Source organism: Amphimedon queenslandica, unplaced genomic scaffold, assembly GCF_000090795.2.
Source record: "Amphimedon queenslandica unplaced genomic scaffold, v1.1 AMPQUscaffold_13495, whole genome shotgun sequence".
Lineage (NCBI taxonomy): Eukaryota > Metazoa > Porifera > Demospongiae > Haplosclerida > Niphatidae > Amphimedon > Amphimedon queenslandica.
In genome coordinates, this window is record NW_003546269.1 from 129,627 (window position 1) to 146,700 (window position 17,074).

Below are 17,074 nucleotides of genomic sequence, written 5' to 3' on the forward strand. Positions count from 1 at the left end.
CGGTAGTATCCGGACACTTAAAGTTCAAAGTACCATCAAAAATTCTAAACATTGGAGTAGAAACCCAATTTTTTTCTGAGGGGTAGAGCTCTCCTACTGCAACAGCTAGAACCAGTTTCAGCAAGTTTGCAATAGCTATTCCATGTTATATTTGACTGCAAATGATTATGGTCGATTGCTAAGTCCAAATAATCAAATGTCTCTTAAAATACAAAAAAACTTCAACAGCTTGAAACTGCAGACTAAAAGTTTTGAATATGCCAACATTATATATCAATACAAAGGAAATTAATTACACTATTTGATGGAATTATGTAAAACAATATATAAATAATGTAGTAAGAGTTATTTAAGAGCAAATACACCTTGGTGACGGAGGCAGTTACCGGACAGTGATAATAATCACACAGTAACAGCAAACACAAGGGAGAAATAGAAGACTGAAGACTTGGAAAAGGTTATAGAGACAGTTTGTGATGAAAATTCTCTGGTACTGCTAGAGAAAATACTCAATACCAAAGAGCTCCACCAATACATGCATGACCACTCCAACTTCAAAATAGAGGATATGCGTGCTAAGCATATTCATAGCTTTTAAGTACTGTATATCCAACCCACACAGTAAATTGGCCGCCATGTTGGACGTCAAGTTTATTAAGAGTTCAATGGGGGAAAACACATTTTCTTGCCTTGCTACCTTCTTGAGGCCTTTTTCGGAAGCTCAGAAAGCATCCTGAGGATCTAATAGGGTTTAGTAGTCACCTGAAAGATTGCTATTAAGAAATACAGAGCGGTTTTCTGGTACCAAGCCTTTTTCTATCTTTTCTCCATTGCTGCCAATGGAAAGTTGACATCCAACGAACTAATTTTTTTTCTTGAAAGTTATTACGGTATGCAATGAATATATTTATTTTGCAATGAATATACTTAGCACGCATATCCTCTATTAAGCAAGTTTCAGCAACTTATCCAGTCTAAAAATCATTAAATTTCATCCTTACTATCATTGCTATTTAGTTTATTACTCAGTTACCTCAGAAAAGTCATTGGATTCACTACAAGGTCGATTTCTGTCACTGTCCGGAGACTGCCTCACCTGTCCGCTAACTAACTCCACCACCCGGTAGCCTTTAAAAAATTCCTAAAATCCCCAGGACAAGAATTTCTGAAAATCCTTCTTGGATAGAATTAGTCAGGCGTGGCCTGACCCTTGATAGAATCTGGTAGACCCACTGCTTTCCAAAGGACACCTCACATCCAGTATCAAGGAATCGTAAAACCAGTGAGATCCTTCCAAACGTTAGGTGTCCGTAAACTACCTCCGTTACTCTACGGTAGGCTAGACCGTAGATCTAAACTAGATCTATCTAATTTTCAAAATTATTTTGTAAAACGTTTAATTAAAAAAATTAATCATCTTTGTGGCATTGTTTCTTTCAAAAAATCATCATCATTATTAATTTTGTTTGTTATTTTGTCTCTCTCTCTTTACAATGCAGATAGTGGTCAGTACTATAGATGGCAATGTCTATCCAGTTGATGTGAGCGAGGAGCTACCACTAAACGACCTCAAGGCTCTATTATCAATGGAGACCAACATACCACAAGGATCTCTCATTCTCTATCACAACATGCAAGAACTGAGGGAAAGAGCCGAAGGAGAAAATACTCTCACGTCTCTCGGAGTGCAGGATAAAGATATTGTTGTGGTTGCTAATCGTCAGGATGTACAAGCCCCGCCCACCACTGGCCAGACTCAGACCCAGACTTCCGTACCGTCTGGAACAGGAACGGGATTACCAAGTATTGACTGGAGCTCTATTAGCGTGTCACAATCAAGTATGTATATTAGGGTTTCCTACTAAGCATGCTGAATGAGCTAAACAGCATGAGCTTCATGAGCTGACAAGCACTACAATACAGTACATGGCATTTTTGGAGCAACTTTAAAAATTCATAAAAAATCTAATTTTGATCGGAATTGGCTCAAACTTTCTACACAACATAAGAACATGTATATGCATCAGATAAAGTTATAAAAATGGAGAATTTTCTCCTTTTCAATTTTGGCGAAATTTGACCCGAGACCATGTACTATAGTACAGGGACTTTGGCCTGATTTTGGTATTTGATGCAATGAATGCATCATGTATTAAATTTACTATAAATTGGCCATTTTAATATTAATTTATATATTTATTTCTATTATTAAAGGAGCTCAACCTGATGCTGCCCCACCTCCTTCCACTGAAGGGGGTCTGGAGATGGAATTGACCCCATTATCAGGAATCCAGACTCCGGGGGGTCCAGAATCTTTCAACCCCGAGACCCTCCTGCAACATTTTCTATCAAACCCCGAGGAGATGAGCGTTCTAAGACAGCGGAGCCCTCAGTTAGCCGAAGCCATTGCCACTGGAGACATTAACATAGTGAAGCAGGCAATACTTTACCATAGAGAAGAATTAATTGTAAATTTGTAATAAATATTAATGATAAGTAATATTTATTACATGTAGCAATTAGTACATGTACATGTAATTAAAATACCAAAATATTTTGTGTAATTACATTTTATTTTTGCAAACATCCAAACTAGTGAAATTTCAAGCTCCTAATATTCACAGCAGCCAGCTTTATTCTAATCCTTATTCAGAACACTATCATCATATTCATTATACACTTTTAGTTATTCAATGTATTTCTTGATTGCTTTAGGAGCTAGAGAGAGAGAGACAGCAGTTGGAAGGATTAGACCCAATGAGCTCAGAATACCAGGAAAGACTAGCCGAGAACATTCGCCAAAGAAACATAAGAGAGAACTTTGAAACTGCACTCGAGTACAATCCAGAGATTGTCACCAGTCGGGTCATTATGCTTTATGTACAAGTGAAAGTGAATGGAGTCAGTGTGAAGGCTATGGTGGACACTGGAGCACAGATGACTATCATGAACACTAAATGTGCCGAGAGATGTAACGTAATGAGACTAGTTGATAGGAGAGGAGCAGGGATAGCCGTGGGGGTAGGGAGACAAAGGATTATAGGAGTAGTGCACATGTGCCAGGTACAGGTTGGACAGGATTATCTTGCTTCTTCCTTCAGGGTACTGGAGGATCAGAGTCATGAGCTTATACTGGGACTGGATATGCTTAAGAGACATCAAGTAAGAGAGAAAGGGAGTGAAAGAGAGCGAGAAGAGGCCTAGTAAAGGAGTTTAATTGTTACATGAATATAATTTACATAAATCACAAGGAAAGATAAAGTTTATGAAGAATGAGCAAATATTGCAAATAAAGTAGCTTGTTCAAGTATTATTTTAAGTATTCTCTCTCTCTTTTCTCTTCATGTACATGCAGTGTATTGTTGATTTGAGTAAAGGTGTCCTGAGGGTTGGTACCACTGGAGCTGAGACACACTTCTTGTCTGAAAAAGAAGTTGAGGAACTCTCCATGGCACAACATAAGCAAGAAGAGGTATATGCACATTATATATGTGTAACCATGTACATTATGTGAATTTACATGTCCTCTTTCATAGAGAGGAATCATTGAAGATGAAGACAGAGAGATAGCCTCGTTGATACAGCAATCAGAACAAGAGTATCAGGAGAGGACTGGTGAGGCTCCTCCTCCTTCTCCTCCCCCTCAGTTGGTCCCTGAGGATGACATACAGAGGGTAATGAGTGCTGGGTTTACAAGAGAACAAGCCATTGCAGGATTGAGGGAGTGTGGAGGAGACACTCAAAGAACAATCGCAGCTTTACTAGCTAGAATGTTTAGATTTTAACAATTACAATAGTGGGACTTATATATTAATTATTACAATTAAATCAAGTCAGGTTTGTGTTTTCATGCACTTTTGTAATCTTAATCAGATACATCTGTATGTTGATTACAGCTATACTATGAGGCTGCATTCATAATAATGTAATCTATTGTAATCTATGGAATCATGTGATAATTCTATGAGTGTTCTGTGTACCGGTACATAGTTGCCATAGATAGCGGTGTTGTAGCTGTTGAGGTAGCTGTCTTTGGTCATCAAAATGGCTGTCGTAGCAGTACCCAAATTATTTTTTGAGGGTTTTGAATGCTTAAAGACATTTCTAAACTTGCTTTCTACTTTATATTCTACAATGGAGCGTATGCGTACTGAAAATGACACCATAGAAGAGATTTGTAATACGATCGTTGACACTCAAGACTTACTGGACAGATATGATGATTCTGGTGTTCCCGAGGAAATGAAGAAAATAATTGATGAGAGCTATAGCAAACTGGAGAGGTATGCAATGCAGTGTGAAACAATAAAGAAGGAAGGGAATGTGAAGCGGTTTGTGAAAGCATACACTAAGAGTAATTCTGAGAATTTGAAAGAGCTTTGTGATCTTCTTAAAAAAGTTTATAGGCAGATTAATAGCCATGCTTTACATGCCATTTACGCCCAGGTGAAATGGAATAAGTTGCCTCAAAATTCTGGATTCTACCCTGCATCATCTGATGATTCGTATCAACTTGAATTGCCTAGTATAGTTGATGAACCTCACGTAGACCAGGAAGGTCCTCAACTGCACATCAAAGTGAACGATCGCAGAAATAATCAAGAAGAATTGAATGAATACCACATCAGTATAAACCATGAGAAGTGGTTTTATCGTTTGAAAAGAGATAAAAGAAGTGGCAAGCTGTGTGACTACGCCACCCTAGAACCAGAGAGAATGAATCCTCCCCTCAAACCAGGAAAATCCTACTCATTTCAAGTTCGTGCAGTTAATGCAAAAGGTCTGGGTGAATGGAGTGAGTCTACTGACATATGTTTAGATACAGGCATTCTTGGTAAACCAGACAAACCAGTTGTTGCTTCTGAGCCTGGCACTGGTGATGTTAAGGTAAAGGTTGCCATTCCAAAAACCTACACAAATCATGTAACTGAAGTAGTGTGCCAGCATTGTGATAAGGAAAATGGAGGAGAATGGATATCAGAAAAGCTTCAGATACCTGGAAACCCAGATGCTTATGTTCATACTGTCACCCTAACAAAATGTTCCCCATATGCACACCATCGTCTTCATATTATCTTCATAAATAAATTTGGAGAGAGCAAGCCAAGTGACACAGTAGAAGTTCCTCCAGCAGTTCCAGGAGCACCAACTGAGGTGAGGCGATCATCTAACTACACCTCAAGCATGATAAAGCTGCGTTGGGAAGAGCCAAAGCTTGGTGAAAAGTTTGTTGACCATTACCTGATAAGATACAAAAGAAAAAAAGACCTGGATCAAGTTGATGTATACTTTTTGGCAATCAAGGTTCAAAAAAATAAATTCTCTGCAAGAGCTACAAATCTGAAGTCAGATACAGATTACATTTTCCTTATATCAGGAGTGAATGCTGATGGTGCAAGTGGACCAGCTGTTATCATTGCAGCAGACACAAGGTGGAAGAAAGCAGCCAAAGCAGCACTGAGCCCTTTTGTATTTCTTGGCGGGACTGTAGCTTCTACAGCAGGCCTCCTAACAGGACCTGTTTCAGGCCCTATTATTGGTGCTGTTGGTGGGGGAGTAGCAGGTGTTGTTTTACCTGACTCCAAAGCTGGTTCTGTTGCAGGAGGTACAGCAGGTACGGTAGGAGGAGCAGTTGGAGGAGCAGCTATTGGAACTGTTGCAGCTATTGGATCTCCTGTCATAGGTCCTATAATGGGTGGGGCTGTGGCGCATAGATTTGTGCATGGTGGTTCGATAAGTGATCAAAGTGATGAAGAAGACTATTAACCTAATACATTAACTATGCTGAAATAGATTTCATTACTATCTTAAAGTTGTTTTTCTATTTAGTCTTTTCTTGTAGTTGCTAAGCCTAAATTGCTGATTATGCTATCATAGTTCTCTATTTTGTTTTATTACTGTAACAAGCTTTAAACATTTACTTATCATTGTGGCAATTTAATTATACTGACAGTTGTGAGAATTGGTATAACCAAGAGTGACATAGCTACATCTTTAGTTGTTAATAAAAATTAATGTTAAAAATTTAAAATAAATTGCCCACGTGCGACAATATGGAGGCAACCAGTTCAGTAAAGGAAAGAGAACACCTGTACAGACTGATAGTTAGGTAAAGAATAATCCATCAAATATATCTTATGTGTCACTAGTCAGTTACGTTATGATGGTTACGAATCTGCTGCTTCTAATTTAGCTCGTAACTTCAGTGCCTACCCTCCCTGCGCCCCATCATCTCGTCTATCTCATCTTGTGAGACTAGGGAACCAAATGGAGGGAGAAGGTAAGGAAGACAAGAACAAACTATATTTACATGTTCTATTAATTGCTATTTTTACTGTTGGAATGAAATTGCAAGTATTAAAATTAAAAATTGTAGAATTATGTATATATACCAAAAGTTACGATAATTCCTTCTTTATTTTTAACCCTTTGTTAACAGCTAGTAAGCCGGATCACAGTGACGTATTGTCACACATTAGTGGGCGGGGCATCATGGACTTGGAATTTGAGAGTGACGGTAATAATTAATTATTAATAATGAATAATAATTGTATCTCGTTACAGAGAAGATTATGTCCCCTCCTGCCCATAGACACGAGTTAGGCTATGTAACGTCGCATAAAGGACCTGTCCTCTGTTCTAATTTTAGCCACGACGGTAATGACATCATTATTACATCATAATTAATGCATTTCCATTCATTTAATCTATTTATGATATTTAACACTATGCAACATCATTCATGTCCTTATTGTTACTAAAAATAGCTTTATTAGTTACTAATAATAGAACAATCATTGCGTAATCGTTACAGGTAGACTGGTAGCAACAGGCTCTGCTGATATGTCCATTAGGATACTAGACGTTGATCGAATGGCCACTAAAAGTACTGTCGGCCAGCAAGACCCTCACCCTGTCATTAGAACCCTCTATGATCACTCAGACGCTATTCTCTCCCTCTCGTTTCATCCGACCGTATCAGTATTAGCTTCAGGGAGTCGAGATAATTTTATAAAGTTCTTCGATTATTCGAAACCCTCAGTGAAGAGAGCTTATAGGTCTGTGATTGAAGTGGCTAGCGTAAGGTGCTTAACTTTTCATCCGTCAGGGGATTATATATTAGTGGGGACTGAGCAAAGCACATGTGAGAGAAATATATACAAATATTTTATTGATTTATAATTTGTAATTATAGTGTAATGATAATCACAGTTAATGTGCTATTAAGATAATGGTACATGTGGCAATAGTACTAATTTTACCAGAATTAACATTAATTTTTAGTAACAAATTTATTTAATATTTATTTATTTAGTGAGATTATATGATGCTAACACGTTTCAATGTTTTGTGTCGTCTGATGCCAGAGATCAGCACTCCTCATCTATTAACTCGGTATGGGATCTTCCCTCTATGTCATGTGACTCTCATGTGACTCTAGGTACATTATTCAGTGGATGGGAAGATGTATGTGACAGCTAGCAGTGACGGCAGCTTAAAAGTAATTAAAACGTGTGGGTATGCTTTTAAAATTTTTGTGACATTGGATTGAGTTTTAAAAATTGCAAATTTTCGGCTTAAAGTTGTACCAAAGATTGCTACAGAAGAAAAAATTATAAAACAAAGGTAGACTAGTTTTATTGTTTTTTTTTCTTTTCTTTATCAGGTGTGGGATGGTGTCAGTAATCGTTGCATTAATACGTTCAAATCTGCTCATGGTGGAGAGCCAGTAAGTCCCCTTTAAAATATCGATGATGCAATCTTTATTTCCTAGGTGGGTTCAGCAAGACTGTCAAAGAATTCAAAGGTGAGGAGTTTATTGTTTATTGTTGGTTGCTATGATGACCATTGTGTGGCATGTAGTTTGTTTTGACTAGTGGAATGGATGGATACGCTCGATTATGGGAACTATCATCAGGTACTTGTGTACATAAATGTACATATATTTATGGGGATAAGGGGGCTATTGACTTCTCTCTTTCCCTCTCTCTCTCTCTCTCTCTCTCTCTCTCTCTCTCTCTCTCTCTCTCTCTCTCTCTCTCTCTCTCTCTCTCTCTCTCTCTCTCTCTCCAGGCAATTGTCTCAATAATTACAAACCTAATAAAATCAGTAAGCCCCAGTTCTTACCCACGGCAGTATTCTCTCACACTGAAGATTATGGTAAGCTGATCATTGCTAGTCTCCATGGTATGATTGTATTGTATTGTATTGTCTGTAGTACTGATGGGAGAAGAACATCAAAATATGATATTCTGTTGGGAGACAAGGACAACTCAGTCATACAAACCATTATTCACTTGTTAGTTGATGAATAGTTCCAGCTGGTTTTATTTAATTATTTTGAATATACATACACCCTCTCTCTCCCCCCCCCTCTCTCTTCCCCCCTCTCTTTCTCTCTCTCTCAGCTCATCAAGGTCCTGTTAGAACTCTCTGTCACAGTCCATTGGTCCCTGCATTCATAACTGGGGGAGAAGATTGTAAAATAAGGTTCTTCTGTTGCAAGGACCGCCAGAACTAATTTTACAGAAAAATAAATGTACATAAATGACATTTTTGCAGAGCAAAAATAATTGAACTAATTAAATATTCATTAGTGTTAGCCACGCCTATTAATAGTAGCCCCACCCCTTTTGCTGCAAGCACTGGTAGCTTTTCGTTTCTCTTTTCTTAAGTTTTCTGTTGCTTTCCTTTAGTTAAAGGAGAGAATGGCGGCCAGGAGAGGGACTGCTAGTAGTTTAGTTGATAAGAAAAGGAGGGCGGACGAGAGAAGGAGATTGTGCAACGAATTATCAAGCACAATCAAAGTGGTAGGGGAAGAAAGAGTATCGTGTACGTGATAATAATAATAATTATTATTGTTTTTAGATTCAAGAAGATCACGTGAGAACTAAACTAGTCAAAGGGTAAGCAGTGAACTCGTTACATGTACATGTACACGATTGTTCGCCATGTCTGAGTGACCACACCCACTATTGATATTTGGAGGTGTTTGAAGTTTGCATTTGAGCCATAACTTTTATGATTTGAGAATTATTATATAAACTAAATTTTTTAGGGTTCATTTTGGTGCCATTCAGCTTTGTGAGATATTGGAAGCCATTTTCTTACACGAACTGAAAGATAAAAGAGTAAGTTATTATTATCATTATTATTATTATCATCATCATCATCATCATTATTATTATTATTATCATTATTATTGTTGTTATTATTATAGGGTGTATTATGGAGAGAAAAAGTTAGCTCTGAGCCAATGGCAGACCTACCTGAGCCTGTAAATCATACACAATCCGTTTCTAACGATATACTGTATCTTTTAGAGTTTTTGGTCTTGCATTTCTCCGTTAGTTTCAGACGAAATTAAAACTCAATTACTAGCACTACGGAATTCAGAATCCGACATCAAAAAATGCAGGGTAGGCATATTTCATTATACATTTATGGCACATGCCATTATGTACATGTATAATGTAATACTCATCATTTTATAGTCGTGGGTAAGACTCATGCTAGTGAAGGGTCTTCTATTTTCATTTCTCTCTGACATACAGAAACATCCTGGACTACTAGGGTAAGGAAAAAGAGAGAGAGAGAGGAAAGGAGGAGAGAATGATCTGTTAGAAGCTATATTTCATTTTTGCTTGCTTTCTTTCTATTTCTAGTCCTCATTACGGTCCAGAGGCTGTTCTTAAAGATACAGAACGTTCAGAAATAATTCAAACATTACTGCGAGGTACATCATGGAGCTGCAATAGCTGTCGTAAATAATAATAATATTATTATTATTATTATTTTAATTTAGTAACACTTCACTCCCACTTGCTTAGTGAAGCATTTTCCATTGTACATGTAGTCCCAATATTGCAGATTTGAGCATCAATAATAATAATAATAGCTATAGTTCTAATACCAATGACATCATACATGATACTATTATTAGTAACATGATATTAATGATGTTTTTTCTATCAGTATTTTATTGCAACACTATTCCATACTTTCGTTCCTGTTTTCGTTAGGTTTGGAAGTATTTGAGTTTGAGTATGACTTTAGTAGCACGAGACTCACCTCTTGGGAGGCTCAGGTACTTGAGCTGGCAGGAATATACCAACCAATCAATCCACCAATACAAGGAAAGAATAAAAGAGGAAAAAGTGAGAGAGAAAGGAAAAAAGAGATAAGAGAGGGAGAAGAGAAAGAGAAAAGGAAATTGTGTACATTTAGCAATTAATAAACCTTTATTTTTACGCACCTTTATTTTTTAATTTCTACTTTCTCTCTCTCCCTCCTTCTCAATAGACCCTTCAGTTTCATCAGAGGGCGATCGTGTTAGTCCTCCTCCCTCTGACTTCCTAATGGGTGACGCTGTGGTAGGACTAGCAATGGCTAGATACTCAAACCTTAAGAAGAGCAGAGAGAACCTCACTGATGAGGACTTACTACAAAAAGAAGAAGACATTCAGAGTATGAACTGACCACATTATAAATTGAAAATAAACACTTTATTATTATTATTATTATTATTATTATTATTATTATTATTCTTTCTCAGGCACACCCAGTACCAGTTCTCATGGAGCAACTGTTAGGTTAAGAGCCAAGTCCCCAAACTCGCCCAACAGAAGTTACAATAGTATGCTTTATAGCTATGCCGGGAAGAACAAGGACGACGCCCCCTTCAGTCGCTATGGATACGATAGCATCAGGAAGAGAAATGTACCACGGCCGGTGGGGGAGGTAGAGGAGGAGGAGGGAGGAGATGAAGACTCGGCAGTCGAGATAAATATGGACGACATGACGCTAGCACAAGAAATGAACTTTGAAATTGTTAATGCCGACGATACTATGAACGTCAGGACTAAAGAAGTAATTTATTTTTTCAAAACTATTATTATTTATTATTATATTTTCTTTTCTACAGCATGTCGATACGCTAACTAGTCATTTAACAAAGCTAGGTTTAGAGAACGGGCTGGATTCACAAGATTATCAATGTGCCAGCTGCAAGAGACCAATTGGAATAGGTATAACATTTTTTATACAATTAATATTTAATATGCATCTAATTGTCTCTATTCTTCTCACTTTTTCCAGTGTTTGGCGAAGCTAAATTATGCAAGTTTGACGGCGGGTATTATTGCTACGAGTGTCATCTTGACGAAGAGAGGCTGATACCGGCTAGGATACTCATGAACTGGGACTTTAGGAAGCACCGGGTCTGTCTACGGAGCGCAGAGTTTCTCGATAGCATCGAGACCATGCCAGTACTGAATGTGGACGAGACTAATAATGCACTTTATCACTATATACCTGAACTGGAGGAGACTAGAGTAAGAGAGAGAGAGATAGTCATTTTTGGTGGGTCCCTGTACTATAGTACAGGGACGTTGGCCTGGTTTTTAAGCAACTTTAAAAATTTGTAAAAAATCTAATTTTGATCGGAATCAATTCAAACTTTCTACACAACATAACTACATGTATATGCATCAGATAACATTATAAAAATGGAGAATTCTCATCTTTTCAATTTTGGCGAAATTTGGCCAAAATCCCTGTACTATAGTACAGGGACTTTGGCCCGGTTTTTGAGTAACTTTAAAAATTTGTAAAAAATCTAATTTTGATCGGAATCAGTTCAAACTTTCTACGCAACATAACTACATGTATATGCATCAGATAACATTATAAAAATGGAGAATTCTCATCTTTTCATTTTTGGCGAAATTTGGCCAAAATCCCTGTACTATAGTACAGGGACTTTGGCCCGGTTTTTGAACAACTTTAAAAATTTGTAAAAAATCTAATTTTGATCGGAATCAGTTCAAACTTTCTACACAACATAAGAACATGTATATGTATCAGATAAAGTTATAAAAATGGAGAATTCTCACCTTTTCATTTTTGGTGAAATTTGGCCAAAATCCCTGTACTATAGTACAGGGACTTTGGCCCGGTTTTTGAGCAACTTTAAAAATTTGTAAAAAATCAAATTTTGATCGGAATCAGCTCAAACTTTCTACACAACATAAGAACATGTATATGTATCAGAAAATGTAATAAAATTGAGAAATTTTCTACTTGTCAATTTTGGTGAAATTTCATTAAAATCCCTGTACTATAGTACAGGGACTTTTGTCCGATTTTGGAGCAACTTTTAAAAATCATAAAAAATCCAAACTTGATTGGAATCAGCTCAAACTTTCTACACAACATAAGAACGTGTATATGCATCAGATAGCATTAGAAAAATTGAGAATTCTCACCTTTTCATTTTTGGCGAAATTTGACCAGAGACCATGTACTATAGTACAGGGACTTTGGCCTGATTTTGGAGTAAATTAAAAAATTCGGGAAAAATCCAATATTGATTGGAATTAGCTCAAACTTCTACACAACATAAGTACATGTATATGTATTAGAAAATGTAATAAAATTGTACCTGTTTAACTGATTGTCTCTTTCTCCCTTCATTAAGATGCTAAGACACACTCTCAGTCTACAAAAGGACTACATTTTAACGTGCAAGGATCCGATTTTTGTTGAAGAATTCAAAAAGAGGTAAGCGCAAGCATGATTATAAATATTTTAATAAAAAGTAATCATTAAAAATAATCCTCTTTTTTGAAAAAAAATAGAGTCAGATCGTCACATTTTTATGAGCACATTCACTTTTACTCAGTAAAGGTTAGTATGAATCTATTACTAATGATTGGTCATGTGACTATCATGTGACATTCCAGGACCTATATCACGTATACACCGGCTCCCTAGTCTCCAAATTAAGGAAAATTGCAAAAAATTGCAAGAAACACATACGCAATTGTCCCGTAAGTTTTTAATTAATTATTAATATATGTGGGCGTGGTCTTCTCTCATTGCAGTATTGCTCGCAGAAAGGTTTTATCTGTGAAGTGTGTCAGAAAGACGAGATCCTCTACCCATTTGATAGAGGGACATATCAAGTTAGAATCACTTCCTTATTAATTAATAACATATATTATATCTTTTCTCTCTCCATTTTCTGATTCTCTTTCTCTCTCTCAGTGTCTTGAATGTAGGTCTGTTTTTCATGATCCTTGTAAGCCAAAGTTAAAGTCAGACTGTCCCAAATGCCTACGTATCGAGCAAAGGAGAGCAAACTTGAAGAGACCAGACTCAGTTTTGTATACTGAATAATGTGAACATATTGTTAATAGTATCACAGGATCACTCCATCTTCTCTTTCTCTGTCTTCTTGAATCACAAGTTTGTAAAATGCTATTAACGAATTCAACCAATCAATAAAATTGTTACTATTATTATTATTATTATAGTACTATTGTTATTTTTTGATTTTCAAATTATTATTATTATTATTGTTTTAATTTTTAATTGTTTGTTTGTTTTGACTGATTTGCTGTCTCCACAGGTTTATGATTTCTATAAAAATAAAGATTATTTTATTATTATTATTATTATTATTATTATACTAACCTTATAATGGATGACATTAGTTAATTCTTCTTCGTTCTCCATCCTCTCCTCCTCTTTCAAGTATCCATAGGTACCCACTACAGTGTCCTTGATCTTTCTAGGCGAGAGACTGAGAATAGAAAAGAGAGAAGGATAAAAATAGTATCTATACATTACATCATAATGTCTAGTTCTAATGTCTGCTAAAATTTTGATAAAAGGAGCTTCCCTCCATTAATTCATTTTACTCCCCAAGTGTAGTCTATGGCAATGCATGTGGTCAAAACTTCAACAAATTTTTCAAAAATCTGGTTATATACACTTAATTTTAATACTCCACAATTTTTTTAGCTTTACAGAGCAATACAACACCATGTCCATTATCACAACTTACAAAGCAAGCACAGCTGAAACGACATATCGTTTAGGTAGCATGATCATAAACTTTCCGTCACAGACAGCTGCTAATGTTTCCGCCGCTACATAACCAACCGATAGTTTCTTAATCCCAGCTCCGGAAAAGAAATCTTTCACTCGTCCAGGGATAAAACCAGTGTCCATCTCCCATGGACATACACATGTTACTTTTACTCCTTTTTTTCCCGTTAGTTGTAACTCGTAGTGTAGGCTCTCCGAGAAATTATACACAGCTGCTTTGGATGAATTGTAGTCGGAGACAAGAGGGCCTCCTGAGAACGAACCAAAGGAAGCCATTTCTACGATATGTCCGTAATCATTTTCAATCATCCAGGGAAGGAATGATTTGATTGTCTATAGAGATAAAGGAGATATTTAACGTCACATGACTTCATTGTCATGTGATGCTATTCACTTACCCAATAATGTGATAGAAAATTAACTGTTATCGTCTTTTCAAACTCTCCCTCTTTGAATTCTTTTACGAGTTTTCCCGGCAACACGCCGGCATTGTTAACGAGTACGGAGACATTACCCACTTCTTCTCTCACTCTCTCTGCCCCTTCTTCAATCTCTTCTCTTTTAGACACATCCACAACATAACCAAAGGCCTCACAGCCTCTAGCAGTTATTTCTGATACAGTCTCCCTCAGTTTCTCTTGATTAATATCCCAGAGGACTATAGTGGCGCCTGCTGACGAGAAAAGAAGAGCCAGTTCCCTCCCTAGTCCCTGTGCTCCCCCGGTTATAAGGACAATGTCACAGGAGAAGTTTGGGGGATCTTTTCTCTTTATTAGGCCCCAAAGGAGGCCCAGGAATCCTTGAACAGTGTAAAGGAACAGTCTTAAAATAAGAGAAATGAATTTGAACATTTTCACTGTAAGATTTGGTGGGCGGGGCTTCTAGAAACCCCGCCACACCCCTCACACCCTTTTGGCTAATTAAACTTGTAAAATTTAGAGATTCTCTCCCCTTTAGGCCCTTTTTCCCAATTCTATTTACAATTATGGCCTCTGTGTCTCTTTCAGCTATTATCCTCGGCCTCCTACAGCTAGCAAATATCCTAGGCCTCGTGCTATGGAGCATGGTATCTCCGTTACTTCGACTCTGCCGTAAGAAGCATTCACCAGACTTCTCCTGTGACATTGTCCTTATAACCGGGGGAGCACAGGGACTAGGGAGGGAACTGGCTTTTCTTTTCTCGTCAGCAGGCGCCACTATAGTCCTCTGGGATATTAATCAAGAGAAACTGAGGGAGACTGTATCAGAAATAACTGCCAGAGGCTGTGAGGCCTTTGGTTATGTTGTGGATGTGTCTAAAAGAGAGGAGATAGAGAAAGGGGCAGAGAGAGTGAGGGAAGAAGTGGGTAATGTCTCTGTACTCGTTAACAATGCCGGCATAATGTTCGGTAAGAGCATAATGGATTCCGACGATGCTCAAGTTGATCTTACGTTTAAAATTAACACGCTAGCTTATTATCGGGTAAGTGTGTACATGTACATGTACATGATAATAATAATGATAAATTTTTCAGTCGTTAATTCCTTTTTTATTGTTGTAGACAGTGAAGTCTTTCCTCCCATGGATGCTACAGAATAATTACGGCTACGTTGTCAATATCTGTTCAATAGTATCATACGAGGGTATGCCTAGACTCTGGGATTATTCAGCCTCTAAAGCAGCTGTTCTTTCTTTCAGTGAGACTCTAAGGAAGGAGCTACGACTGGCCGGGAAGAACGGAGTTTCTGTGACGGCTGTTTTTCCTTATTATATTTCTACCGGAATGCTTTCCTACTCTAATACCCTGACTTCTTACTTACCTCCTCTTGACCCTAAGGACGTTGCAATGAAAACTGTGAATGCCACGTGCGAGAAAAAGTTTTGCATTCACTTGCCATCATTTTTGTACTGGGGAAACTTAGTTAAATTGTGAGTGGTTTCTAAAAATTTTGCGTGTGTCATTTTGGCTTTTATTTCCTGTAGTTTTTTACCGACAAAGGCGTATGATGAATCTATGTCTTTATTTTTTGGCGACCAGTACGTTACTAATTTGAAAGTCAGAAATTACCTGTCAAGTGGGGAGAAATGAATAATTTTAGTATCAATAACAACAATAATAATTGTTTTTTCCTTTGTTTTAAAAAATTTTGTCACGCGGTAAAACATTGAAATGGGCGGGGTTTGTCGCCCACGCACACCGGTCACGTAAATTAAAATTAGCTGCACGCTCATCTTTCTGCTCAGCTCTCCTCTCCTCCCTACTCTCCTCCTCCAGCTCTCCACCTTCCTTTTCCTCTGTGTCTTTCTTTCATTGGAATGGCTGCTTAGAAACAGTCACATCAGACTTTAATCATCGTTCCTTTATAATTTCTGTAAGTCATCTCTCCCTCTCTCTCTCTTTATAACTATCTTGCTTCTCTCCACTTAGCGCCACTCTATGGGTTACATACTCTGTTTTTCTTTGTAGGAGATCGACCATTTGATTGTATTTCTATTGAGTGGATCGCGACTGAGCGAGAAAGAGAGAGAGAGAACTCCACACTGTCAGGTAAGAGACAAAAATACTAATAGTAATAATTTTTTATAATTGTGTGTATGTACCTTGTATATTATTGATACTTTTTACATGTAAATTGAGAGAAAGAGAGAGAGAATATTTTTCTGTGTTTTATTGTTGTGTATGTGTATGCATCAATGTAATGTTTTCATTGTGTTGTCTCCTTAAATTCATTTCCATGTATTGTTCGAAGAGCCATAGCTCTGTGTAACCAAGGGCTAGGCCTGACTCTATTTAGTCTTAAAAGTGAGATAGGCATTTAAAAAAACAAAAACACAATTATAATGGCAAAGGATCCTACAATACCACCAAGTCATAGCTGATACTTTGACGTCTGGATGTGCATGTACATGTATTGTGAGGGTGTGGTTTAAGTTAATTAATAGTTATTAAGCCTGACCTGATGTACTGTCATGCATTCATGTATGTACACATCTTATCAGTCATGTATTGTCTGTTTATTATTTTATTAGTTCTACTTGTCATGTCATTCACATTGTAGCCATTACATTGTGTGACCATACATTACCAATTATCACCATCTATTGATTGTCACTCTTCTTTGAATTTAAATTTTAAAATGGCAGCTCCCCCTTCCCTCTCTTTCTCCCTCTAATCCTTTCCTCTCTCTCTCTCTCAATATT

General features: G+C 37.2%; 6 protein-coding genes across 9 annotated transcripts in view; 5 read left to right on the forward strand and 1 right to left on the reverse strand.

Moving 5' to 3' along the window:
• The window catches only part of LOC100633502 (protein DDI1 homolog 2-like), a 10,408-nt gene extending 6,504 nt beyond the window's left edge, over positions 1-3,904 (forward strand). The window contains exons 1-5 of one of the 3 annotated variants that reach the window (XM_003384300.2): positions 1,408-1,839; positions 2,215-2,468; positions 2,716-3,162; positions 3,356-3,472; positions 3,537-3,904. In XM_003384300.2, coding sequence (XP_003384348.1) covers positions 1,494-1,839; positions 2,215-2,468; positions 2,716-3,162; positions 3,356-3,472; positions 3,537-3,785 — 1,413 coding nt within the window. In that variant the 5' untranslated portion in view covers positions 1,408-1,493 and the 3' untranslated portion in view covers positions 3,786-3,904. Of the gene's footprint in view, positions 1-1,407; positions 1,840-2,214; positions 2,469-2,715; positions 3,163-3,355; positions 3,473-3,536 lie in introns of those variants that run through there. The other 2 variants (XM_019993433.1, XM_019993432.1) reach the window with 2 other exon arrangements.
• A 2,147-nt stretch (positions 3,905-6,051) lies between these two features.
• Positions 6,052-8,534, forward strand: LOC100633627 (cleavage stimulation factor subunit 1-like). Its single transcript, XM_011412003.2, has 13 exons — positions 6,052-6,109; positions 6,150-6,280; positions 6,440-6,517; positions 6,565-6,657; positions 6,815-7,144; positions 7,316-7,395; positions 7,442-7,501; positions 7,667-7,729; positions 7,775-7,807; positions 7,864-7,918; positions 8,074-8,160; positions 8,219-8,299; positions 8,409-8,534. Exons 1-13 carry the CDS (start codon positions 6,054-6,056, stop codon positions 8,519-8,521), a joined length of 1,260 nt encoding a protein of 419 aa, XP_011410305.2. The 5' UTR covers positions 6,052-6,053; the 3' UTR covers positions 8,522-8,534.
• A 71-nt stretch (positions 8,535-8,605) lies between these two features.
• On the forward strand, positions 8,606-13,263 carry LOC100633755 (pleckstrin homology domain-containing family M member 1-like). The gene is made up of 18 exons (XM_019993437.1): positions 8,606-8,648; positions 8,697-8,810; positions 8,869-8,906; positions 9,059-9,131; positions 9,221-9,277; positions 9,324-9,419; positions 9,495-9,574; positions 9,666-9,736; positions 10,023-10,157; positions 10,303-10,467; positions 10,556-10,869; positions 10,925-11,027; positions 11,098-11,333; positions 12,479-12,561; positions 12,639-12,687; positions 12,744-12,830; positions 12,885-12,965; positions 13,048-13,263. Exons 2-18 carry the CDS (start codon positions 8,709-8,711, stop codon positions 13,177-13,179), a joined length of 1,902 nt encoding a protein of 633 aa, XP_019848996.1. The 5' UTR covers positions 8,606-8,648; positions 8,697-8,708; the 3' UTR covers positions 13,180-13,263.
• Positions 13,254-14,779, reverse strand: LOC100633883 (short-chain dehydrogenase/reductase family 16C member 6-like). The gene is made up of 4 exons (XM_003384303.3): positions 14,292-14,779; positions 13,850-14,226; positions 13,477-13,585; positions 13,254-13,422 (listed from the first exon to the last, which is right to left on the reverse strand). Exons 1-4 carry the CDS (start codon positions 14,742-14,744, stop codon positions 13,414-13,416), a joined length of 948 nt encoding a protein of 315 aa, XP_003384351.1. The 5' UTR covers positions 14,745-14,779; the 3' UTR covers positions 13,254-13,413.
• An 11-nt stretch (positions 14,780-14,790) lies between these two features.
• LOC100641367 (estradiol 17-beta-dehydrogenase 11-like) lies at positions 14,791-16,018 on the forward strand. The gene is made up of 3 exons (XM_003384277.2): positions 14,791-15,355; positions 15,435-15,802; positions 15,857-16,018. Exons 1-3 carry the CDS (start codon positions 14,879-14,881, stop codon positions 15,960-15,962), a joined length of 951 nt encoding a protein of 316 aa, XP_003384325.1. The 5' UTR covers positions 14,791-14,878; the 3' UTR covers positions 15,963-16,018.
• A 72-nt stretch (positions 16,019-16,090) lies between these two features.
• Positions 16,091-17,074, forward strand: part of LOC100634010 (non-canonical poly(A) RNA polymerase PAPD5) — a 3,304-nt gene continuing 2,320 nt past the window's right edge. The window contains exons 1-2 of one of the 2 annotated variants that reach the window (XM_019993438.1): positions 16,091-16,245; positions 16,302-16,421. The gene's annotated coding sequence lies outside the window, so the exon portion shown is untranslated. The remainder of the gene's footprint in view (positions 16,246-16,301; positions 16,422-17,074) is intronic. The other variant, XM_003384304.2, reaches the window with a different exon arrangement.